The sequence below is a fragment of the Pleurodeles waltl genome, chromosome 4_2 (assembly GCF_031143425.1).
Source record: "Pleurodeles waltl isolate 20211129_DDA chromosome 4_2, aPleWal1.hap1.20221129, whole genome shotgun sequence".
In the NCBI taxonomy this organism is placed as follows: Eukaryota; Metazoa; Chordata; class Amphibia; order Caudata; family Salamandridae; genus Pleurodeles; species Pleurodeles waltl.
Genome location: NC_090443.1, coordinates 410,255,085 through 410,282,294, shown reverse-complemented (window position 1 = coordinate 410,282,294; position 27,210 = coordinate 410,255,085). Strand labels below are relative to the sequence as shown.

The 27,210-nt window shown below is 45.0% G+C and overlaps 1 protein-coding gene across 6 annotated transcripts in view; it reads right to left on the bottom strand.

Moving 5' to 3' along the window:
• RC3H1 (ring finger and CCCH-type domains 1) overlaps positions 1-27,210 on the bottom strand; it is a 655,450-nt gene that overhangs the window by 521,439 nt on the left and 106,801 nt on the right. For all 6 annotated transcript variants that reach the window (XM_069231606.1, XM_069231604.1, XM_069231602.1 and 3 more), the window contains exon 4: positions 12,469-12,708. In XM_069231606.1, coding sequence (XP_069087707.1) covers positions 12,469-12,708 — 240 coding nt within the window. The remainder of the gene's footprint in view (positions 1-12,468; positions 12,709-27,210) is intronic.

Genomic DNA, 27,210 nt, shown 5'->3' with positions numbered 1-27,210 from the left:
CCCCCCCCACCTGCTCTGGCTCCTTAAGTTTGTGGAGGGAAGGCCAAAGACAGGCACCTCCATTTTGTGTTCCTCTGTGCATTCTCTCCTGTGTCCTGATACAGCCCAGTGTTCAAGGATTGCAAAGAGACCTAGGTAAGGAGCCCAAAGATATTTTCTAGTCAAATAGTATTAATTGTTCAAACAGTGTTTGTTTTACTGTGGACTCTCTGTGTTTTTCAGGCAGCTTGGCCTCTTTTAAAGTGGTGTTTATTTCAAAATCGTTTTTTTGCTGTGACTGTGTGAATTCCCTTGCTAGTTTAGTGGCTCCCCCCCCCCCCCTCCTGCCCCCCTTTTTTTCACCCCTATTCTTAGTAAAAAAGACTACATAGACCTTTCAGAGTGTGGTTTTAGGAGACTGTTTTTTAATCTGTTTGTGTGATTTAAATTGTGCTTACAAGCTGTCTGCCCCCCTGTCTTTTTTGCCTTAAAAAGCCCGATTTTTAGAGTGTGCGCCCAGAACTATTGCAGTGTTTGTCTCTTAAACAATCTCCCCCTTACCTGAAAAGTAGACTCTGCTAGCTTGAAAGTGTGGATTCAGCCTGTCTGTATCCAAGGAGATACTGAATAGAGCACCAGTAGCCTCCCCCAGGCCCCAGGGACTGGACTTTAGTTAACTTGCTCCTTATATTTGTTCCTCGTGGTTGTTGCACATGCTGTTATGATAGGTTCTTTTGGGAGATGGTGTTTCATTGGTTGCTAGCTCCAGGGATGCATTTATGATTGGTGGATAGGGCTGGGATTCTGATTGGCTGTTTGTTTCTAGGGCTGTGATTGGTGGATAGGGCTGGGATTCTGATTGGCTGTTGGTTCTAGGGCTGTGATTGGTGGATAGGGCTGGGATTCTGATTGGCTGTTGGTTCTAGGGCTGTGATTGGTGGATAGGGCTGGGATTCTGATTGGCTGTTGGTTCTAGGGCTGTGATTGGTGGATAGGGCTGGGTTTTCTGATTGGCTGTTTGTTTCTAGGGCTGTGATTGGTGGATAGGGCTGGGATTCTGATTGGCTGTTGGTTCTAGGGCTGTGATTGGTGGATAGGGCTGGGTTTTCTGATTGGCTGTTTGTTTCTAGGGCTGTGATTGGTGGATAGGGCTGGGATTCTGATTGGCTGTTGGTTCTAGGGCTGTGATTGGTGGATAGGGTGGGGTTTTCTGATTGGCTGTTTGTTTCTAGGGCTGTGATTGGTAGATAGGGCTGGGATTCTGATTGGCTGTTGGTTCTAGGGCTGTGATTGGTGGATAGGGCTGGGATTCTGATTGGCTGTTGGTTCTAGGGCTGTGATTGGTGGATAGGGCTGGGATTCTGATTGGCTGTTGGTTCTAGGGCTGTGATTGGTGGATAGGGCTGGGATTCTGATTGGCTGTTGGTTCTAGGGCTGTGATTGGTGGATAGGGCTGGGATTCTGATTGGCTATTGGTTCTAGGGCTGTGATTGGTGGATAGGGCTAGGATTCTGATTGGCTGTTGGTTCTAGGGCTGGGGCTGTGATTGGGGGTCAGGAAATAGGGCTGTGACTGGTGATTAGGGCTGGGTCTCCCACTAATTGGCTAAATTAGGGTTTAAAAATTGGATTGGCTAGGGTTAGGACCAGCTTCTTATTGGCCAGTAGGGCTATAAAAGGCTAGGATTCAGGGCGTCTGAGCCCGGGCGGAGAGGACAAGGGCAGCTGTCTGTTTGGGTCTGTTCGGGACAGGTAGGGACTAGGGACTAGGGCCAGAAATGCTGCCCAATTCCCATTCTCATTCCACCAGAAATGGTTTCTGCCCCAACACATCCCTCAACATGCAAACACATTATCTGCAAAGATATCCAACTCATGCATCACAAACTGATTACAGACATAATGCATTGCCCCACCACCCAACACAATACCCTACATACAACACATATACACATACACCCCATAACTATTACAGTCAAACACCTTCATACTCACAGCAAACACTACTCTATCCCCTCCCACTAACACTACCTGCCACCGCCCACACAATACAAAACTACAACATACAACTCTCTCAGTTTCAGTCTCCCAGATACACACTCTCTACACATACTAACCAAAAACACTATCCGCTGTTCGCTTCACACAGACCGCCTGAACTCATAACAATGCCAAAACCCTGCCTTCAAACACATCATCTACACACACTCTTCCCCTCTGCTCACCAATTACACACAACCATACAATTCCCACATTTCACTCCACCACACATATTACCTCTTCCAGTAATCTCAACTAATACTTATCTCCCTGACACACATCCATCACCTCATATACACCTCATACATTCATCTCCAAAACACATCAACACCCCATCTAACACTCAAATTCCACTTAACAGCACTAACTCGCATACAAGTCCCTCACCAAAAACAACTACACCAATAACCCCTCTCATTATTCCACAAAAACAATACCAACCACAAACATCAGCACATCAAAGCAACACAAACTTACATTACACTCTTCATCATACCCACTCTCACCCCCAAGACTACACACAGGATACAAATTCCACCCTATCTCCACCCCTACCCCCCCACTCTTCACAAACACCTACCACAAGCACCCCATCCCAGCAACCTTCATTCAGTCGCCTCTCCTCCATTGCACAATTTAGAGCCTTACATCATGATCCACATGCTCCTCCCCCACCCCTAACCCATACTCCTTCCACACTAAACAAACGCAAACATAATAAAAAACATGCCACTCATAGCAACCTCGCATCCCCTTGTTTGTTTCATAATAAAACTACCCTACAAAAAACACTACACTCCTCATGGCTCTCTCAGCCACCAAGTTCACCACCCACACACACAGACCCAACAAAATGCCTCCTTAACCTGCTGGAAGAGGAACACTATGTTGAAAAGCAAGACTATTGTGAGCCTCAAACAGTCAACACAACTAGCAACACTCCTGCTTCAAGCTCACATTATACTACTTACCCTTCTACTAAACAAAACAACACTACCACTAACACACCCTATCTAAACTGCCAGCTCATAAATGCTCGATCACTCTCAAAAAACAAGCACCACATCTACGACCTGCTCACAGACACACAACCTGACTTACTATTCATTACGGAAACCTGGTTGGGAGATGACATGGCACCAGTATTGCACGAAGCCCTTCCTCCAGGCTATCAAACCATCACACAAAACCGTATAGGCAAGAGAGGAGGTGGACTAGCTATTATATTCAAACAGGCAATAAACCTCAGTAAAACAGACAACATCTCCATACAAGGTTGTGAAGCCCTCCTTACCAGATGCCACCCTACTCCAACTTCCACCTGTAACTTTCTCCTCCTTTACAGACCTCCACCTAACAACTCCACTTTCCCAGATGCCTTTCTTGACATAGTCTCAAACCTTATTACACTATACTCCAATCTATGCATTCTTGGGGATCTAAACATTTGGTTTGACAAACCCAATATGCCCCATCCAAAAGCTATCACCACTGGCCTACTCGCATTGAATCTACATCAGATTGTACACAATCCCAGACACATCGCTGGTCACATCCTAGATGTCATTTTTGCTAAGCCTGAACTTGTTACTATTCATAGCATCACACCAACCACCTGGTCAGACCACCATCTGATAACTTTCCGACAGACAACTCCACAAATCAACACACCCCACAACCACCTACATACATACACCTATCGACCATGGAGAAAACTCAATTTGGATCACTTAGAAACACAACTAACAGCAAAGACAGATCTAGATACAATCAATTCTGTACCTAAACTTTATGAGTGGCTACAGGAAGCTTTTGATGTCCTAATACCACTCAGAAAAACTAAACATGACAAAAGAAAACCAACACCTTGGAGAAACACAGAACTTAAAAAGATTAAAAAACAAATCAGAAAGTTGCAGCGGACCTGGCTCAAAACAAACAACAGTCAAGACAAACTGCAGCTACACAAACTTAACAGGATATACAAATCATCAATCAAAAAAGCTAAAAAAAGATACTACTCAGACAGAATTCTAAATGCTCAATCTACAACCAAGGAATTTTACAAAATTCTCAATGAATTTCGAAAACCCACATGCATGGAAGGAAGTCATCCCACCACTCAAGATTTCACAAACAAATTGGCAACTCACTACACAACCAAGGCAGACACACTGGACTCCTATTTAAAACAGAAGAAAACCATCAGCACCAACCCCTTTACTAAAATACCCTTTAAGAATAAACCATCCCAACCTCTACAGTCCTTCAAACAAATATCCCAGGATGAATTTATGGATTTGGTCAAAGCAAGCAGACCTTCTGGTTGCCCTTCTGACCCTTGCCCACCACAGATCTTCAAGAACATCCTGCTATCTACTTCCGCTGCCACACCTGTAAGAAGAATCATCAACAACTCTTTAACTTCAGGAACTTTTCCTACAGACCTGAAAAAGGCATACATACGACCATTATTAAAGAAAACAAATCTAGACCCGCAAGACCCAAACAACTACAGACCTATCACAAATTGACCTTTCCTGGGCAAATTGATAGAAAGAGCAGCATTCGCCCAGATGTCACAATTTATTGAAGACAACTCTATACTTTCAGACTTCCAAACTGGATTCCGCCCAGGAAGAAGCACTGAATCGGCACTCATGGCAATCTGGGACGATCTTAAAAACACAGTTGACCGAAATGGAGTTGCTGCACTACTTCTCTTGGACCTCTCAGCTGCCTTTGATACAGTTGACCATGACACCCTAACTCAAAGACTCCACGAAGCCGGCATACAAGGGATTGCGCTCGACTGGATTACTTCCTATCTCCAAAAAAGAACAAATATCATCCACTCACCCCCCTTCTCATCCGAACCCTACCTCACAAAAACAGGGGTCCCCCAAGGGTCAATCATCTCACCTTTGCTTTTTAACATCTACATGATATCTTTACCAGAACTGATCAATGATTTCCATCTCACATGCTACAACTATGCAGATGACACACAAATACTACTTCAATTAGAAGACCCCAAAAACATTGAAAACTCTCAAATCTTCAGTTGCCTCAGAGCCGTTGATCAGTGGATGACCTGGAGCCATCTCAAACTAAATACCTCCAAAACTGAAATACTCACATGTGGTGACTGGAAACATTATGACCCTCTGTGCGGCTGGCCTGACGATCTCGGACCACCTCCTCAATTATCCAAGGAAGTGAAAAACCTAGGAATCACCATGGATTCCAAACTAACTTTGAATGCCCAAGTAGACAAATTAGCACGCACAAGCTTCATCACCTTAAAGACTTTACGACGCATTTTCCCTCACCTCGGATTTCCACACAAGGTGCAAGCTACTATCTCACTTGTATTATCCAAACTGGATTATGCCAATAGCCTCTACCATGGATCATCTCTATCTGTTATGAAAAAACTACAACGTATCCAGAATTCCGCAGCCAGGCTACTACTACATATAAAGCTGCAAGCCCACATCTCCCCTGCCTTGAGAGCACTACACTGGTTACCCGTTGCCAGACAATGCACTTTCAAGCTGCTTTGTATCACCCACAAAGCTATACATGGAACAGGACCGCTTTTTATCAGAAAGAAAATTACCAAATACATCCAACAAAGAACCCTCCGCTCAAGACTGGCACCCCGCCTTAGAACACCACCATACAAGAAAAAGACTGTAGGTGGTACATCCTTCTCCGTCCAAGCAGCCAAACTATGGAATTCATTACCCCCAACTATAAGAGCCACAGATAACTTTCTTGTTTTCAGGAAACTACTCAAGAGTTGGCTCTTTCCTTCATAACCACCTTTTTCAAACAACTATGAACTGCATATGCCTATGGGGATAATTATTTTTTTCAGATTATATGTATATTTCTATTGATTTATAGTTTCTTTGGAAACTAAAGCAAGGCTGTGCGCCCAGAGATCCCATAGCAGAAAAAGATCTAGAATCCTTCCTGGAGGTGAACTGATGATGTACTAGAGCGTAATCTGTATCTGACTGTGACGCACAGGTTCTATCTCCCTCTCCTGGAGACACAGAGTAGAAGGTTCTCCCTTTATGAAGCACCTGTAAGCTCCGCCCGCTGAGCCACGCCCCGTCCACCCTCGAAGTAGGTAAAGGAATTCCCGCCTTTTACCAGGATGACGGACAGCTTTCCAAAACGACCCCACTGCGTTTACCGCCGATTCCGGTGGTGCGTTGTTGATGCACAGATGCACGAGGACATCTCCACAGAGACACACTAGTAACAATAACATTGCCAAAGGCACACAAGGTTGCTGGAGACGTTTACCCCGTGGCCCATCAGGTACCCCTAGTGTACAATATAAACGGGGCGTATAAAACATGCTAGGTAACGCTTACTGACATACTCGTAGAAAATACTCCGGTTGGTTCGGTCACGATGCTCATTTTTACAGAAACTAAACCTCAACAGGAAACACTTACCAATATAAACGTAGCAGGTGCCCCAGTTGAAGCTCAGCTTCTGGAAAGGACAAGCCACCCTAACTCTCGGGCTTGGCAAAGATAAAGCAAGGCTGTGCGCTCAGAGATCCCATAGCAAAAAAAGATCCAGAATCCTTCCTGGAGGTGAACTGATGATGTACTAGAGCGTAATCTGTATCTGACTGTGACGCGCGGGTTCTATCTTCCTCTCCTGGAGGCACAGAGTAGAAGGTTCTCCCTTTATGAAGCACCTGTAAGCTCCGCCCGCTGAGCCACGCCCCGTCCACCCTCGAAGTAGGTAAAGGAATTCCCGCCTTTTACCAGGATGACGGACAGCTTTCCAAAACGACCCCACTGCGTTTACCGCCGATTCCGGTGGTGCGTTGTTGATGCACAGAAGCACGAGGACATCTCCACAGAGACACACTAGTAACAATAACATTGCCAATGGCACACAAGGTTGCTGGAGACGTTTACCCCGTGGCCCATCAGGTACCCCTAGTGTACAATATAAACGGGGCGTATAAAACATGCTAGGTAACGCTTACTGACATACTCGTAGAAAATACTCCGGTTGGTTCGGTCACGATGCTAATTTTTACAGAAACTAAACCTCAACAGGAAACACTTACCAATATAAACGTAGCAGGTGCCCCAGTTGAAGCTCAGCTTCTGGAAAGGACAAGCCACCCTAACTCTCGGGCTTGGCAAAGATAAAGCAAGGCTGTGCGCTCAGAGATCCCATAGCAAAAAAAGATCCAGAATCCTTCCTGAAGGTGAACTGATGATGTACTAGAGCGTAATCTGTATCTGACTGACGCGCGGGTTCTATCTTCCTCTCCTGGAGGCACAGAGTAGAAGGTTCTCCCTTTATGAAGCACCTGTAAGCTCCGCCCGCTGAGCCACGCCCCGTCCACCCTCGAAGTAGGTAGGGAATTCCCGCCTCTTGCCAGGATGACGGACAGCTTTCCAAAACGACCCCACTGCGTTTTACCGCCGATTCCGGTGGTGTGTTGTTGATGCGCAGAAGCACGAGGACATCTCCACAAAGACGCACTAGTAACAATAACATTGCCAAAGACACACAAGGTTGCTGGAGACGTTTACCCCGTGGCCCATCACGTACCCCTATTGTACAATATAAACAGGGTATATAAAACATGCTAGGTAACGCTTACTGACATACTCGTAGAAAATACTCCGGTTGTGTAGGCCACGATGCTCATTTTACAGAAACTAAACCTCAAAGGAAGCACTTACCAATATAAACGTAGCGGGTGCCGCAGTCGAAGCTCAGCTTCTGGAAAGGACAAGCCACCGTAACTCTCGGGCTTGGCAAAGATAAAGCAAGGCTGTGCGCTCAGAGATCCCATAGCAGAGGAAGATCCAGAATCCTTCCTGGAGGTGAACTGATGATGTACTGGAGCGTAATCTGTATCTGACTGTGACGCGCGGTTTCTATCTTCCTCTCCTGGAGACACAGAGTAGAAGGTTCCCCCTTTATGAAGCACCTGTAAGCTCCGCCCGCTGAGCCACGCCCCGTCAACCCTCGAAATAGGTAGGGGAATTCCCACCTCTTGCCAGAATGATGGACAGCTTTCCAAGGCGACCCCACTGCGTTTGCCGCCGACTCGCGTGGTGCGTCGTTGATGCGCAGGGGCGCGAGGACATCTCCGCGGGGACGCACTAGTGGCAATGACATTGCCGGGGGCACACAAGGTTGCTGAAGACATTTTTGCCCCCGTGGCCCATCACGTACCCTAGTGTACAATGTGGACGCGGCAGATGCCGCGGTTGAAGCTCACCTTCTGGAAAGGACGGCCCACCCTGGCTCTTGGGCTCAGCAGGGATGGGGCGGGGCTGTGCGCTCAGAGATCCCATGGCGGAGGGGATCTGGAATCTTTCCTGGAGGTGAGCTGATGATGTGCTGGAGCGTGGTCTGTGTCTGACTGGGACGCGCGGTTTCTGTCTTCCTCTGCTGGAGACACAGAGTGGAGGGTTTCTCCCTTTGTGGAGCACCTGTGGGCTCCGCCCCGTCCACCCTCGAGGTAGGTGGGGGAGTTCCCGCCTTTTTACCAGGATGATGGATGGACGACTAAGTATTTTTTACCCATGTTTCTAATTATGTATTGTATGTGCAGATGTGTGTGTATAGTCATGTGTGTGTGTGTGTATAAATATATATATATATATATGTGTGTATATGTTGTTTCTGTGCCTGGCATGTTTCTATGAATTTCTGCTCTCTTTTTATCACACTTATCTACTCATCGCTCTTATGTCATGTCTCTATCAAACTATCCTCCATTCTCACTCGGACTCATCCCAAATCCCTTCGACCACTTCCATCTCCTAAATATCTCTGCCTAAGCTCATCCCTCCACCCCCACATCTAACTCACCAAACCTCACTCTACCTCTGTGACCTCCCACACAACCCTACTAAATTCTCCTGCATTCATCTCACCCTGCTACTATGCTCTCCCTAACCCTTCCACATCCTCTTTCCCCTCCGCCCCCCTTTTATTCATCTCAAGCCTTTGGATTGAGCAAATGAAGGATAAACTCCCAATTAACACTTCTGGATTTCTTTCCTCCTCCACCCCTCCATTACTCCAGTCAATCTAACTAACAAACTCTCATATCCGCAACTCAAATTAACTCATAATAATACTAAAACTGTACTCCTTATTAAATTATACTAATCCATCACTAATTCTTGTTGGGTACCGGAGTAGCGTGCTACTCATCGAAAAGCGCTTCGACGCCTTGTCAGGGGTAGTAAGCGCTATATAAATACGATTACAATTACAATTACAATTAAACAGATGTCTCTCATGCAGTCCTTTAATAATCAACCCAGTTATGCTGCAATGTGTGCCAGGCAACAAAGCAATGGATACAAAAAAAATGAATCAATTATTGTAAAGAAATGGCTCCCTGTTGCAGTTACCCCCCACATTTTGCCTGATACTGAGGCTGACTTGACTGAGAAGTGTGCTGGGACCCTGCTAACCAGACCCCAGCACCAGTGTTCTTTCACCTAAAATGTACCATTGTCTCCACAATTGGCACAACCCTGGCACCCAGGTAAGTCCCTTGTAAATGGTACCCCTGGTACCAAGGGCCCTGATGCCAGGGAAGGTCTCTAAGGGCTGCAGCATGTCTTATGCCACCCTGGTGACCCCTCACTCAGCACAGACACACTGCTTGCCAGCTTGTGTGTGTTGGTGGGGAGAAAATGACTAAGTCGACATGGCACTCCCCTCAGGGTGCCATGCCAGCCTCACACTGCCTGTGGCATAGGTAAGTCACCCCTCTTGCAGGCCTTACAGCCCTGAGGCAGGGTGCACTATACCACAGGTGAGGGCATAGGTGCATGAGCACTATGCCCCTACAGTGTCTAAGCAAAACCTTAGACATTGTAAGTGCAGGGTAGCCATAAGAGTATATGGTCTGGGAGTCTGTCAAAAACGAACTCCACAGCTCCATAATGGCTACACTGAATACTGGGAAGTTTGGCACCAAACTTCTCAGAATAATAAACCCACACTGATGCCAGTGTTGGATGTATTACAAAATGCACACAGAGGGCATCTTAGAGATACCCCCTGTATTTTACCCAATTGTTCAGGGCAGGACTGACTGGTCTGTGCCAGCCTGCTGCTGAGAGACGAGTTTCTGACCCCATGCGGTGAGAGCCTTTGTGCTCTCTGAGGACAGAAACAAAGCCTGCTCTGGGTGGAGGTGCTTCACACCTCCCCCCTGCAGGAACTGTAACACCTAGCAGTGAGCTTCAAAGGCTCAAGTCTCGTGTTACAATGCCCCAGGGCACTCCAGCTAGTGGAGATGCCCGCCCCCTGGACCCAGCCCCTACTTTTGGCAGCAAGTCCAGGAGAGATAATGAGAAAAACAAGGAGGAGTCACTGGCCAGTCAGGACAGCCCCTAAGGTGTCCTGAGCTGAGGTGACTCTGACTTTTAGAAATCCTCCATCTTGCAGATGGAGGATTCCCCCAATAGGATTAGGGATGTGCCCCCCTCCCCTCAGGGAGGAGGCACAAAGAGGGTGTACCCACCCTCAGGGCTAGTAGCCATTGGCTACTAACCCCCCAGACCTAAACACGCCCTTAAATTTAGTATTTAAGGGCTCCCCTGAACCTAGGAACTCAGATTCCTGCAACCTAAGAAGAAGAGGACTGCTAAGCTGAAAACCCCTGCAGAGAAGACGGAGACACCAACTGCTTTGGCCCCAGCTCTACCAGCCTGTCTCCCTCCCTTCTAAAGACACTGCTCCAGCGACGCTTTCCCCAGGACCAGCGACCTCTGAATCCTCAGAGGACTGCCCTGCTCTAAAAGGACCAAGAAACTCCAGAGAACAGCGGCCCTGTTCACCCAAGACTGCAACTTTGTTTCCAAAGAAGCAACTTAAAGACAACTGCATTTCCCGCCAGAAGCGTGAGACTTGCAACTCTGCACCCAACGCCCCCGGCTCGACTTGTGGGGAAACAACACTTCAGGGAGGACTCCCCGGCGACTCCGAGACTGTGAGTAACCAAAGTTGTCCCCCCTGGGCCCCCACAGCGACGCCTGCAGAGGGAATCCCGAGGCTCCCCCTGACCGCGACTGCCTGACTCTCAGATCCCGACGCCTGGAAAAGACCCTGCACCCGCAGCCCCCAGGACCTGAAGGATCGGAACTCCAGTGCAGGAGTGACCCCCAGGAGGCCCTCTCCCTTGCCCAGGTGGTGGCTATCCCAAGGAGCCCCCCCCTTGCCTTCCTGCATCACTGAAGAGACCCCTTGGTCTCCCATTGATTCCAATTGAAAACCCGACGTCTGTTTGCACACTGCACCTGGCCGCCCCCGTGCTGCTTAGGGTGTACTTTCTGTGCTAACTTGTGTCCCCCCCGGTGCCCTACAAAACCCCCCTGGTCTGCCCTCCGAAGACGCGGGTACTTACCTGCTGGCAGACTGGAACCGGGGCACCCCCTTCTCCATTGAAGCCTATGCGTTTTGGGCACCACTTTGAACTCTGCACCTGACCAGCCCTGAGCTGCTGGTGTGGTAACTTTGGGGTTGCTCTGAACCCCCAACGGTGGGCTACCTTGGACCCCAACTTGAACCCTGTAGGTGGTTTACTTACCTACAAAAAACTAACAAATACTTACCTTCCCAAGGAACTGTTGAAAATTGCACAAAGTGTCTAGTTTTAAAATAGCTATATGTGTTTTATTTGAAAAGTATAGATGCTATTGTGATTATTCAAAGTTCCTAAAGTACTTACCTGCAATACCTTTCATGCAAAGTATTACATGTAGAATTTGAACCTGTGGTTCTTAAAATAAACTAAGAAAATATATTTTTCTATACAAAAACCTATTGGCCTGGAATTGTCTCCGAGTGTGTGTTCCTCATTTATTGCCTGTGTGTATGTACAACAAATGCTTAACACTACTCCTTTGATAAGCCTACTGCTCGACCACACTACCACAAAATAGAGCATTAGTATTATCTCTTTTTACCACTATCTTACCTCTAAGGGGAACCCTTGGACTCTGTGCATACTATTCCTTACTTTGAAATAGTGCATACAGAGCCAACTTCCTACAATTATTAAATAAACAGAGCTTCTAAAAGCTACTTTCCAACTGAGGGTGCCTGGTACCTACCGCTAAACAACGCCCCTAGGTGGTCCCTGCTGATAAACATTGGGCCGTAGCTGTATTAGAGGGAAGACAAAGCCTTCAATCTGATGATGTGAGGTGGTGGTTTACTTGGAAGACAAACAACCCAGTACAAAATGAAATGTTGCAACCTACTGGGTAAGAAATACTCTTGAAGACAAACTAGTGATTTAACAAGGATGAATTATCAGATTCCAAACTGCAGGTCACTTTCTAGTATAGCTCTATTGAAAGGTTATCCAAAGCTCTGTTTCCAGCTCATGCACTGACAGTCTACCCTTCATGCTGCATACCTGGTCCCAGGAACTGGCACCCCCGGGCACGGACAGCAGCCCAGAGATTGGAGGAGAGCTGTTGAGGATTCTGGTGCTGGAGGATGAGTTCTGTGACAGTTCTCTCGCCCAGCGAGCGTGCCGCCCGCATGGCCCGGATCCGCCCTTCCTCCTCTACCAGCTGACAGTGCACGAGGGTCACTAGCTTCCGTTGCATTGGGCGGCTTAGCACACTCTGAGTGCTGCTGTTCACACCAACACCTATGAAACAGATCATAAGAAAAACTACAATGAACATCTAACACATCACAAAAAACAACACATCATCTTGTTTTGCAGAGTGAATAGAATAGTTTATATACTGGGATAATTCTGCATCTAGGGATTAGTTTGGAAACATTTATTTTTTTTGTCTTAAGGCTTCAGATTGTTTCTATGAACTGTGTGTCATCTTTTCATGATGGGGCTGGGGAGGAAAGAATGTGAAAAAGCCAAAAAGGGTGTGTAAAAACTTGCTTTCGTGCTTAACTTCACAAGTAACTTAAGCTCCAAAACGATTTGTACAGGCAAGTACTGGATTTCTTTTGCAGCACGAGTTCATTGCAGGTATACAGTGCACTGATTAGTATTCTTACTTTCAGGTTGGTGGGTAGAGGGGCTATACAGTTCTGGATATGATCTTAAGAACTGTTCATTCTACCTGCAACTGTTTCTTTGTTGCCATAGCAACAACAAATTGAGGTTCTACAAATTTTAGAAAAGTAATCTTACTGATAAATATAGAAGGTGCAATCTGCAAAGAGTGAAGGGTTGATTGTTGTCTAACAACCAATTGCAAGAATTTATTATATACCTTGAATAATAAATAGTTCTTTCATGAATATTTTCTTTAAATTTAACATAATGTCCAAAATTGTGAGGGATTCATATTATCTTTGCACTCATCATGTCCAGACTACGTTTTTAGCTGCGAGAAAAATGCTAAACAAAAAATAATGGAAAGGCTGTTATCCCACGTTAAGAATGACAGATGGCCTTCAACTTTATTTTGTCATTCGAAAATGGCATCTAAAATATAAATTTGTTTCTGTTGCACTGGCTCTATTCGAGAGGACAGATCGTCATTTGCAAATGTAGTAAAGGTATCTATGATGGTGAATGGTGTTACAAGAGACTTTGTATTCTCCATCTTGAGATCTTCAATAATATTCATATATAGTTACCAGAATGCCAAAAGCATCCCTTTCCACTAAAAAGGGACAACAGATCACGATGGCATAAAAACTTGAACTAGCTAGGAAACCAAGAACAGAGAGAGAGTACAGCAATTCTGTTTCTCTTCAATTTACATATACTGAAACCATATCAAGACAAGAATGTAAATGTCTGAGATTTAAACCTGTGGAATGCGGTGATGTCCTGCTATAAACAAGGGTCTCTTGATCCCTTAGCAACTTATGGAACGAACAAGAAATAGCCTAATCTATTGTTTGCCATTGGTTGCAGGTAAGCCTCTGCACACGGGTGTCATAAATTTAAAGCCCATCTTTGGACATCGAACTGTTTTATCATTTAGTCAGTCACCTTCTGTAAATGAGACGCAAGATGCCATCTCAAAGATGGAGACAGGAAAGACAGTGAATAATAAAATAATGCAGAGATAAGAGTCTCTACCAGAAAAGGGGTTACCAATAGTAAGTGACTTTCTTCTGATTGACAGTTTCAACAGCTGATTCCTCACCTTTTGAACAGATACCAAAACACTGTCTCAGGTAGTGGTTCTGTGGAATGACTCCGATCAGGAAATCATGAAGGACAGATCGCACTAAATGCCTGTCCTGCGGACTTGGCTGTCCAGGCAGTAATGCTTAGTGAGCATATGGAGGGTCACCCATGTAGCAGTCTGGCAGATTTTCAAAACAGGCACATCACGCCAGTACAGTGGTAGCAGCTTTTGCTCTGGTAGATGGGTATGCAAACCTTCTAGTGGCTGCTTTTTGGCTAGCCCATAGCAGATCTTAACACAAAAGACAATCCATCAAGACATGGTCCTTTTCTGCACCGCCTTATTTTTCTTTGGTCGTGAAAAACTTGATTGTTCATTCTGTCGAAATTTCCTGGTTCTCTCAATGTAAAAACTAAGGGCCCTCTAAGGATCAAGACAATGTGGCTGTTCATCCTACTTTGATGGATGAGGCAGTGTTGACAAGAAGATGGACTGCCAAACATGAAACGGCATGACTACTTCAAGCAGGAATGCTTCTTGTGTTCGAAGTACTAGTTTGTCTGATAAAAAGGAGACAAATGGTGGAACAGAAACAAGGCCTGAAGTCCACTCATTAGCCTAGCAGATGTTGTGGCGATGAAGAACAGTATAAGTTACTTACTATGTAAGCATCTGTTCGTGTCATACACGTAGATTCACATGTTCTCCATACTCCAGCCAACAAGTGTTTCGTCTGGATGTGTGCAGTTTGTTTTTCTTCTAAGAAAGTCTTTACAGTCACGAGGTAGAGTGTCTCCTCCTTCTCAGCGATACTTCGCATGGGCATCAACTCCATTGTTGGATTGTTTTCCCACAGTAGGGTGAGAATGGAGTGTACAGTAAGTGTAAGTTATGAGATGTCCATGTGAGAGAGTAATATAAACTACAACGGCACAGGTGTCCGCAGAGGGTGGGCGCATGTGAATCTACAGCATTACATGCCACAAACAGATGCTTACAGGGTAAGTAACATTCTGTTTGAGGCATGTGCGGCTGTAGACACACATGCTCTGCATAGTCCAAGAGGCTCCAAATTAGGGGGCCTCAAGTGATGCAGGAGGTGGGGGGGTGAGGTGTGAAGGGGGGAGCATTATGCTGATAACCGTGCTTTGTTTTAAGTGGCGGAACTATGAGCAGCAATAAACTGCTTTGTAATGGGCCATTACTAACATCTTTTGTCATTTATATCCTACCTGGGTGTTTGTGTCAAAAGGGAATGGGCTCCAACTATTCTTCAAAACTCCCACCCCCATTTCTAATATTCATGCTGTGGATACTTTTACATTTTAGTAAGGCCTGCCTGATCAGAACAGTATGTTCGGCAAACATGTATTTGATTGCATTTTTAAAAAGATAAAAGAACTTAAAGCTTAAATAAGCCTAGACATATTTAAACATATGCCAATTTCAAGAAATTTCTGAGGGTGGCCCTACTGTTTTTTTTCCACTTGGTGAGGTGGTCTTCAAGCTTAAGAAGTTTGAAGACCACTGGCATAGACTGTAAAACAGTCTCCTTCAGAAGCGGTGGCTAACCTGTGGTTGTTGCAGTGTTTTTTTGTTTGTTTGTTTTTTAAAGAGTACCTAGCAATGCATGACCTACACTGGCTTGTTGGCGAGCTAAAACATCCGCACAACAATGTTTGGTGAAGGTGTGTGGTGTGGACTATGCAGGTACCATGCATATGTCAGCTGTTGGGATGCTCCCTTTTTTTAATTCAGTGTTCTCTAGGAGGAGTAGGTAAAGGTCTTTTGGCTTTGGCATAACAAGTCTGAATGCGTTTTAATATCCATCTGGCTATGCCCGATATGGATATAGGGTTGCCATTATGTGAAGGTGAAAAACCAACAAAAAGGTGTTTCATTTTTTTGAAAGTTTTGGTTCTATCAATATAGAACATAAGGGCTCTTAACATCTAATGTATGAAGAGCTCTTTCCACAATAAAATCTGGTTTTGAGAAACAATTGGCAACTCAAATCGATTAGTTAAGTGAAAATGACAAAACACTTTAGGGAGAAATGTAGGGTTGGTATGAAAAAAACACTCTAAAAGGTTCTTCCAAAGTTAAGGCCTGCAGCTCACTAACACATTAAGTGAAGCGACGGCGACTAAAAATGCCACCAAGAAAGGAAATTAAAGGGGCATTAGAGTGTAGAGGTTCAAATGGGGAGGGGGGGGCATGGCTCTTGTGAGAACGATATTGAGGTTCCATGAAGGTGCCCATGGTGGAATAACACTTTTGATCACTTCCATGAAGGCTTTAATCACTGGGACCTTGAATGAAGAAAGATGTTGCCCGTTTTGGAAATAGGCAGCCATTGCAGCGAGATGTAACCTTATGAATGTGAATCCTAAACCAGCCTTTTGTAAGTGAAGCAGTTAGCAGACAATGTCTTGTACAATGACTTTGAAAGGGATGATTTGTTTTGAGTGACAGTAGCAGACAAAACGTTTCCACTCTGTTGCATACCAAGCTCTTGTGGTAGATCTACAGGCTTCTTTAGGAATGTCCATAGATTCTGCTGGCAAATTAAGGCAACCAAACTCTATGACCTCATGAGGCAAATGGCTAGGTTGAGTCTCTTGGGATCTGAGTGCCTGATTTCTCCATGGTTCTGAGTGAGAAGGTCCGGCCTGTTGGGAAGCTTCTCATGGGGAACTATTGAAAGGTCTAATCGTGATGTAAACCAGGGCTGACAAGCCTGAGAGCTACTATGATCATGCCTGAGCTTCTGAACCAGAAATGGAAGGAAAAGAGGAAAAGTGTGGGCAAATATACCGACCAACTCCTCCTTCGTGGGTTGTGCCTGGATAGTGGGGGTGGGAAACAGGATGCAAAGTTTGGGCATTTTGCAAAATCTGCTGTTGCGAAAAGGTCTATTTGAGGAAACCCCATCTGTGGAAGTATGGTAGTAGGACGTGTAGGTGGAACACCCATTTGTGGACTTTTTGCTGCATCCTGCAGAGAAGGTCTGTTAAGTTGTTGTTAATCCATGGGAGATATTCTGCTATCAGGTGAATGTTCTGATGCAGAGCCCACTGCCAGATGGTCTGTGCCAGTTGTGAAAGTTGTACTGACCATCCCCCCCCCCCCCCCCCTCGTTCTGGTAGCTGGTACATGGATGGAATAGGACAATCTTGTGAATGGGGTGAGGAAGGAAAGCTTTCAAGGCTAGGTGAACAGCTTGAAGCTCCAACATCCAGTGTCGTCATAAAATCGCACTGTTGAAGCAGTGTGATCACGTCTTTCAGAGTGACCATGTAAGAGAAGCAAATGTTTGTTTGCTGGTAGTTGTAGCAGCACGAAGGGAAGCACTTTCCCTCTATCTTTAGTGTTGTTTCCTCTATAGGAGCTCCTAATGTATGACTTTATGAGCGAGTACTTGCTCTACTCACGCTGGTATGAGGTGGAGACTTCTCAAGTAACTGTTTTAGAGCCCATCGCAAAATCTGGAGCGGCGAAAGGAGCCCATAGATGTAGGAGTTGGAAAGGTTACCATGGACTTTGCCGTTTCTGTGTCCTTTTTTATTTTATCCATACCCTCATCAACATGAGGGCCGGAAAAATGTTTTTTGTCGAATGGGACAATGAGAATATTCTGCTGAACATCAAGCTTGAAGCCTGAACTAAGCAGCCAAGCATGTCATCTAAGGAATATGCTAGCGTTAATACTCATGGCTGCAGTGTCAGCTGAGTCAAGAGTACATATATTTCATGTATTGGATATTAGTTTGCCCTCAGCAACTAATTATTTTTTCCTCTTCCTGTGTTCATCCGCAAGATGTTGGAGTAGCACCTCCATCTCATCCCAGTGAGCGCGGTCATATCTCGCTACAAGGCACATAGAATTGGTGATGCACCACTGGTTTGTAGTCTGAGCTGCAACCCTTTTACCCGCTGTGTCAATTCTCTTACTTTGAGGGGCAGTGGGGTATCACCGCCAGACGCTTGGGAGTTGAACCTTTACCTAGCACTAGTGTATATACATAACATACTGGGTCCTTGAATCCTTGAATAGGTCCTTCGTGTGGCGAAGCATGTCCTTGAGCACTGGCAGGTACTGAGTGTCGCTGTGAGTGGGGAATAGTGTTTAGAATAAGAAATCCTCTTCTAGGGGTTCCTTATGAAGCTGAAGCTCATGAAAAGTAGTTGTCCTAGCTATAAACTCCTGGTATGTGGAGGTCATCCAGATTTTTTCCCTGGGGAAAATTTCAAGTGGTGTGGTAATTACCATAAAACTTATAAATCAGATCTCTCTCTAGAAGGACTGGAAAAGAATGGGCCACTCATAATGAGAACCTATAGGAAATCCACCTCTTCTGTATAGTCACCCTTCCATATTTTGCTGGTCCTTATATTTTTGCTTGTTTTACAACTCTGCACTTTATTCCTGCTAACCAGTAGTTAAGTGCCAGTCCTCTCTTTTAAACATGGTTGAAAAGGCATTTCCTAATTGGCATATTTATCTTACCTGTAAGTACCTAGCACACTGTACAAAATGTAGTGGGGGCCTGTAAGTTAAATGTCACTAGTGGAATGCAGCATCTATTGTGACATCTACTACAGTAGCTATGTAAAACATGGCTTCAGGCCTACCATTCTAGAGGACTATGGCAGCTTTAGCAGTGCAATTCGGCCTGTCAAAATAAACCCATTAGGCAGTTCAAAACCTCCCTTTTAAATATTAGTAAATCACCTCAATGTAGTCTACAAGGCAGAGTGCATAGCATTTAAAATTAAGACATGAAGAAAAAATTATGTAACCATGTCCATACAGTAACTAGCTAGATAAATGTAACAAATATTTTAATAGTTATTAAAAATCCTTTCAATGGTTAAGTCAGACTGCTAGTAAATATTAAGGAAATGAAAATGTCACTTACCCAGTGTACATCTGTTCGTGGCATTAGTCGCTGCAGATTCACATGTGTGGCACAGTCCGCTGCCTGGTGTTGGGCTCGGAGTATTACAAGTTGTTTTTCTTCGAAGAAGTCTTTTTGGTCACGGGACCGAAGGACTCCTCCGTCCTCGGCTCCATTGCGCATGGGCGTCGACTCCATCTTAGATTGTTTTCCCCGCAGAGGGTGAGGATGGAGTTGTTTGGTATAAATAGTGCCCATGCAATGGAGTGAATATGTATGTACGTTAAGAGTTTCTAATAATTATTTACAAATGTTCAGATGTTTAAGATTTATGATCTACTTCTAAACGGCTACAGGCTTCCCGGGGAGGTGGGAGGGTACATGTGAATCTGCAGCGACTAATGCCACGAACAGATGTACACTGGGTAAGTGACATTTTCAGTTCGATGGCATATGTTGCTGCAGATACACATGTGTGGCATAGACTATAAAGCAGTTACCTCCCCTAAAAGCGGTGGTTTAGCCTGTAGGAGTTGAAGTAGTTTGGAATAATGTTCTTAGTACAGCTTGGCCCACTGTAGCTTGTTGTGCATTTAGTACGTCTACACAGTAGTGTTTAGTAAACGTATGAGGCGTAGACCAGGTTGCAGCCTTACATATTTCGCTCATAGGAATGTTTCCTAGAAAGGCCATTGTAGCACCTTTCTTTCTGGTTGAGTGTGCCTTTGGTGTAATAGGCAATTCTCTTTTGGCTTTAAGATAGCATGTTTGAATGCATCTGACTATCCATCTAGCAATGCCTTGTTTAGAGATTGGATTTCCTATGTGTGGTTTTTGAAAAGCTATGAACAGTTGTTTTGTTTTCCTGATTAGCTTTGTTCTGTCAATGTAATACATTAGTGCTCTTTTGATGTCTAATGTATGTAGTGCCCTTTCAGCCACAGAATTTGGTTGTGGGAAGAACACTGGCAATTCTACTGTTTGATTTCAATGGAATGGTGAGATTACTTTTGGCAGAAATTTTGGATTTGTTCTTAGAACTATTTTATTGTTGTGTATTTGAATAAATGGTTCTTGTATGGTAAATGCCTGTATTTCACTCACTTGTGATTGCAATGAGAAATGCGACCTTCCAGGTTAGATATTGCATTTCACAGGAATGCATGGGTTCGAAAGGTGGACCCATGAGTCTTGTTAAGACGATGTTAAGATTCCATGAAGGAACTGGTGGTGTTCTTGGTGGTATAATTCTTTTTAGCCCTTCCATGAATGCTTTAATAACTGGTAATGAATGAGTAGTTTGTAGGTAAGCAGATATTGCTGCGAGGTGTATTTTTATAGATGAAAAAGCGAGATTTGCTTTTTGCAAATGTAGTAAGTATCCTACTATGTCTTTAGTAGAGGCATGTAATGGTTGTATTTGATTGGAATGGCAGTAGTAAACAAATCTTTTCCACTTAGATGCATAGCAGTGTCTAGTGGAAGGTTTTCTAGCTTGTTTTATGACCTCCATGCATTCTTGTGTGAGGTCTAAGTGTCCGAATTCTAGGATTTCAGGAGCCAAATTGCCAGATTCAATGATGCTGGGTTTGGATGCCTGATCTGTTGTTTGTGTTGTGTTAACAGATCTGGCCTGTTGGGTAGTTTGACATGCGGTACTAGTGAAAGGTCTAGTAGAGTTGTATACCAAGGTTGTCTTGCCCATGTGGGTGCTATCAGTATGAGTTTGAGTTGGTTTTGACTCAACTTGTTTACTAGATATGGAAGGAGAGGGAGAGGGGGAAAAGCGTACGCAAATATCCCTGACCAACTCATCCATAGAGCATTGCCTTGTGATTCGCGGTGTGGGTACCTGGATGCGAAGTTTTGGCATTTTGAGTTTTCTTTTGTTGCGAACAAATCTATCTGGGGTGTTCCCCAAATTTGAAAGTACTTGTTCAGAACTTGGGGGTGAATTTCCCATTCGTGGACTTGTTGGTGGTCTCGCGAAAGGTTGTCTGCTAGTTGGTTTTGTATTCCTGGAATAAATTGTGCTATTAGGCGAATGTTGTTGTGAATCGCCCACTGCCAAATTTTCTGTGTTAGGAGGCACAATTGTGTTGAGTGTGTTCCTCCTTGTTTGTTTAAATAATACATTGTTGTCATGTTGTCTGTTTTGACAAGAATGTATTTGTGTGTTATTATGGGTTGGAAGGCTTTTAACGCTAGAAATACTGCTAACAGTTCTAGGTAATTGATATGAAATTTTGTTTTGTGTATATCCCATTGTCCTTGAATGCTGTGGTGATTGAGGTGTGCTCCCCACCCTGTCATGGAAGCATCTGTTGTTATAACGTATTGAGGCACTGGGTCCTGAAATGTCCGCCTTTTGTTTAAATTTTTGCTGTTCCACCATAGAAGCGAGAGGTATGTTTGGCGGTCTACCAACACCAGATTTTGAAGTTGACCCTGTGCCTGTGACCATTGTGATGCTAGACACTGTTGTAAGGGTCGCATGTGTAGTCTTGCGTTTGGGACAATGGCTATGCATGATGACATCATGCCTAGAAGTTTTAGCACAAATTTTGCTTGTATCTTTTGGTTTGGAAACAGCACTTATTACCTTGTGGAATGCCTGCACTCTTTGTGGACTTGGAGTGGCAATTCCTTTTGATGTGTTGATGGTTGCTCCTAGATATTGTTGTGTTTGACACGGTTCTAGGTGTGATTTTGTATAGTTGATGGAAAACCCCAGTTTGTGAAGGGTTTGTATGACAAATGTGGTGTCGTTTGCGCATTTTTTTACTGTGTTGGTCTTGATTAGCCAATCGTCTAGGAAAGGGAACACATGTATCTGTTGTCTCCTGATGTGTGCTGCTACTACTGCTAGACATTTTGTGAACACTCTTGGTGCAGTTGTTATTCCGAATGGCAACACCTTGAATTGGTAATGTATTCCTTTGAATACGAACCGTAGGTACTTTCTGTGAGAAGGGTGTATTGGTATATGAAAGTACGCATCCTTTAGGTCTAATGTGGTCATGTAATCTTGCTGTTTGAGCAGTGGAATGATGTCTTGTAGTGTGACCATGTGAAAATGGTCCGATATGATGTAGGTATTTAGTGTCCTGAGATCTAATATTGGTCTTAATGTTTTGTCTTTTTTTGGAATTAGAAAGTACAGGGAGTAAACTCCTGTGTTTTTTTGTTGTACTGGTACTAACTCTATTGCATCCTTTTGCAGTAGTGCTTGAACTTCTAGTCCTAAAAGTTCTAAATGTTGTGGTGACATTTTGCGTGTTTTGGGGGGGATGTTTGGTGGGAAGTTGTGGAATTCTATGCAATAGCCATGTTGGATTATTGCTAATACCCAATTGTCTGTTGTAATCTGTTGCCAAGATTGGTAGAATTGGCTTAGTCTTCCCCCCACTGGTGTTGAGTGAAGGGGTTGCGTGACTTGAAAGTCACTGTTTAGGTGGAGGTGTTTTTGGAGTCTGGAATCTTCCCCTACTCCTTGGGAATTGACCCCCCCGATATCCCCTGAAACCTCCCCTTTGGAAGGAACCCTGATATGGTGTGGTTCTTGTTTGTTGGCTGGTGGTGTCTGTGGGTTGGCCACGAAACCCCCCTCTAAATGGAGTTTTTCTGAAAGAGCCTCTGCTCTGCGGGGAGTAGAGTGCGCCCATGGCCTTGGCCGTGTCTGTGTCCTTTTTAAGTTTTTCAATGGCTGTATCCACTTCAGAGCCAAAAAGTTGTTTCTCGTTGAAGGGCATATTAAGGACAGCCTGCTGGATTTCAGGTTTGAAGCCTGAAGTGCGTAGCCAAGCGTGTCTCCTTATGGTGACAGCAGTGTTGACTGTTCTTGCTGCAGTATCGGCTGCGTCTAGTGAAGAGCGGATTTGATTGTTTGAGATCGTTTGTCCCTCTTCCACTATTTGCTGCGCCCTTTTTTGGTATTCCTGGGGAAGATGGTCTACGAGAAGTTGCATCTCGTCCCAGTGTGCGCGGTGATATCTGGCCAACAGCGCTTGTGAATTTGCGATGCGCCACTGGTTGGCTGCCTGTGATGCTACTCTTTTCCCTGCCGCATCAAATTTTCGGCTTTCTTTGTCCGGAGGTGGGGCGTCGCCAGATGTATGTGAATTTGCTCTCTTGCGAGCTGCCCCTACTACCACGGAGTCAGGTGGTAACTGCGAAGTAATAAACACTGGGTCTGTGGGTGGTGGTTTGTATTTCTTATCCACCCTTGGGGTGATGGCTCTTGATTTTACGGGCTCTTCAAAAATTTGTTTTGCGTGCCGTAACATCCCTGGTAGCATTGGGAGACATTGATATTGGCTGTGTGTAGCCGAGAGGGTGTTAAATAAAAAATCATCCTCTATAGGATCGGAATGCAGTTGGACATTGTGGAATTCTGCTGCCCTAGCCACCAGTTGCGAGTATGAGGTACTGTCCTCTGGCGGTGACGGCTTTGTGGGGTATGACTCGGGATCATTGTCCGGCACTGGGGTGTCATACAGGTCCCAAGCGTCTTGATCCTGATCGTCATGACTTATGGTAGTTTGCGCTGGTGAGTGCATTTGTGGCGGTGTTTGTGCCGGCGATGCCTGTGGTGGAGAGGGCGGAGGCGTGACTTTTTTAACCACTTTGGCTTGTGGTTGTGCGTCATCCTTTGGAAGTCCGATCCTTCTTTTCCTCATGATTGGGGGAAGGGTTGATATCTTCCCTGTGTCTTGCTGGATGTAGAGTCTCTTTTGTGTGTAGTCCGATTCTACACTTTGGAGCTCTTGTCCAAATCTGTGCATTTGGCCACTTATTCCTTGTTCCTCTGAGTAGGATGAAGGTGTGGTATTTTTCGGCGCCGAGAGAGAATCTTTTTTTCGGTTTCGGCACCGACAGAACTTTTGTTCCTTTCGGCATGGATTCTCGGTGCCGATGTTTTTCGGTGCCGGTATCTTGTTTTTGTCTCTCGGAGCCGCTTTCTCGGCTCCGAGGTTGCTCCATGGCGGTCCCTCGACCGGAGTCGGGTGTCTTCGCTATGGGCGTGCCCTTTTTCGGCGCCTTCGACGGGTCGCCTGTTTTATGGGTCGAGCCATGGCCTGTTGGCAGTGGCGTCCCCTGGGCTTTCGGTTTGTCGATGGATTTACTTTTCGACGTCTTACTCACAGTTTGTTGCTGTTGTTCGACGTCGGAGTCTCCGGATTCTGATTCCGGAACCGAGAATGTTTCCTCTTCCTCGTCGAAACGTTGTTTTGTCGACGTGGACGCCATTTGTTGACGCCTGGCTCTTCGGTCCCGGAGTGTTTTTCTGGACCGGAAGGCTCGACAGGCTTCACAGGTATCCTCCTTGTGCTCGGGCGACAAGCACAAGTTACAGACCAAGTGCTGATCTGTATAAGGATACTTACTGTGACATTTTGGGCAGAAACGAAACGGGGTCCGTTCCATCGGCTTCGATGTCGCACGCGGTCGGGCCGACCAGGCCCCGATGGGGGATCGAAACTACCCCAAAGTCTTCCGATGATCGGTGTCGATGTACCTAACTATTCCGATACCGAACGGAACAATACCGACGCTTTCTTCCGAGATTCTGACTAACTTTCCGAACCGAAACACGGAGCGAAAAGGAATACGTCCGAACCCGACAGCGGAAAAAAACAATCTAAGATGGAGTCGACGCCCATGCGCAATGGAGCCGAGGAGGGAGGAGTCCTTCGGTCCCGTGACCAAAAAGACTTCTTCGAAGAAAAACAACTTGTAATACTCCGAGCCCAACACCAGGCAGCGGACTGTGCCACACATGTGTATCTGCAGCAACATATGCCATCGAACAGTAACTTCTAGAGTTCCACTTTACCTGCCTGATATTCCAGGATCTAAACTTCTGCCATGCCAACAGCAATTAGAATTTGAATTGGTGTGGAAATAAATGTGAAGTGCATCCCAGAAGAATTGGCAAAGATGACCCCTCTGAAAAAACAATATGCAGGGTGGGGCTGTGAGCGTTCTTTTTGACATTAGTGTCAAATCCTGCTTGACAATTCTGCTGGGTTTACACAGAACACTGGAAGCCCACAGGAAAGAAAGGAAAAACAGGATGCCAAAGCAAGTGCATCCACCATCTAGTTCAGGGGTCTCCAACGAGCAGCTCGGGAGCTACTGGTAGCTCACCAACACCCTGAAAGTAGCTCTCAGAGATGAAGACAAGCCAATCTCAGACAGTCTATGCATAATAAACAAGACAGCCTTATTCATCTCAAAACCCTTAGAGTGAAAGTCAGCTTAACCAATAGCAAAGCCTTATAACACTCAAACGGAAATTGTGTCGGGCTATGGGGTCTGCCACATGACCATCTGTATCAACTCTAAATCTAAGTTGCAAGGAGACTAGCCATGTTCTATGTCTTGCTCTATCAGTAGCAGCACATATGTAAACAATGCACTATCAAAGAAGAGTGACAGCAGTAACCAGCAGCGACCCACCAAAGTGTGGGACTGCAGGAGCCAGAGTTAAAATTTGTTAGTTGGGAGCATGATCAGCTGAACAGCTGAGAGAAGCAGGGTGTAGATCCAGAGCAAGAAAACATAACAGCCTCATCTGCATTAATTTTTGTATGGATCTGTCTGACACGGTCCCTCCCCGATAAACAGTGCTGTTTAGTGTAAGCTACACCTATTGTCAAGGACATTCAAATGTGTATGCTGGCCCACATCAAAAGGGTTTTCTCTCTGGTGCAATTGTGTCTGTTCATGCCATAATAGTGCCCGTGACGTAATAATGATCATTCTTGACTACTATGGGCATTTTATAATCTAGCTGAGCCATACAGGCTGCCATCATTGACATATGAAGAGCATGACTGGCCTAGTTTTAGCTGTCCCTGACAGAATGGTGACCGTTTTTTTAATATAATGGCCTTGACTGATAACTAGTGGGCAAACAATGGTATAATGATGGGCATTATTGGCATAACATTAGCATCTTTGGTGCTACGTTGAGCATCCATGACCTATGATTGTAATACCTGGGAACTCTAAACAGAAACTATCATGTGAGGCTTTTGTACATAGTAGTACTAATTGTTGGGGATTGTGTATTTTCTTAAAATGAAAACTGATACTTTAAATGCAAAAATTATGTTTTTTCAGAAAAGGTTTCACTTCTGGAAAATTGAGTTTGTTTGTCCAAAATGGAAAGTAGTATTTGATAGGAATACAGTGTGTATTTTCAAAAACTAATATGCTGATGAGGACAAAATATTGTAGTTCTAAAACACATTTAAAGTTGAAAGACAAATGATACCTCATGCCTGGGGGGGGTTGACTTACTGCTCTGATTATGTCCTTTGTGCCAAAGAGCATGTGATGATTTGAATGTTACTTCACTAGTAAGATAGAGGCATTTAATATTAAGAAACATTTTCCTACCATTTCTTTTTGTACCCTTGACTGAAATGGTTACTTACTACTTATGTATGCCTGCTACCCCTTCTGTGGTATAGCCCATCAACCAGGGCTCTCCAGCCATCTCTGCCCTGGGCTTTTTTTCTGTCTGACTCCAGGCATAACCCATCTCCTTCCAGTCAGCCTCAAGCCCTCAGTGCTGAGTGTTTCTTGGCCTTTCTCTTTCCTTTATCCCCTTGAGTGTTCCAGGTGAGGGCTTGCCTGGTGGTGTTTGATGAGGGCTGCAGAGGCTGTGACTTATCCGGCCCCAGCATCTTTTCAGGATTTCTTAATGAGCAATGAGTTGAAAAGTCTGCTGCCATAGGTCGTTAATGCTAATGGTGTTTGGTCAGAGAATGTGGAGGATTTTCCTCAGACAGGTGTTATTTAAGGTCTGGACTTTTTTGGTTGGGATCACTGTTGTCGTCCACGTTTATGCTCCATACAAAAAGACTGATTTTATGTTGGTGTTAAAAAGCCTGATCTTGGTTTGCAGCGTTAGGACCTTGGAGCTCCAGATCTTCTTTAGCTCAATGAAGCCAGCCCTTACTTTGCCGATTCTTGCCTTGATGTTGTCGTCTGTGCTGCCCTGCTTGTTTAGGACACTGCCCAGGTAGGTGAAGGCCTCAAATTCTTCCAGTGCATCTCCTACCAGACTGACTGCAGTTATGCTGGCTGTTAGCTTTCAGAATCTTGGTTTGTCCCCTCTAGATA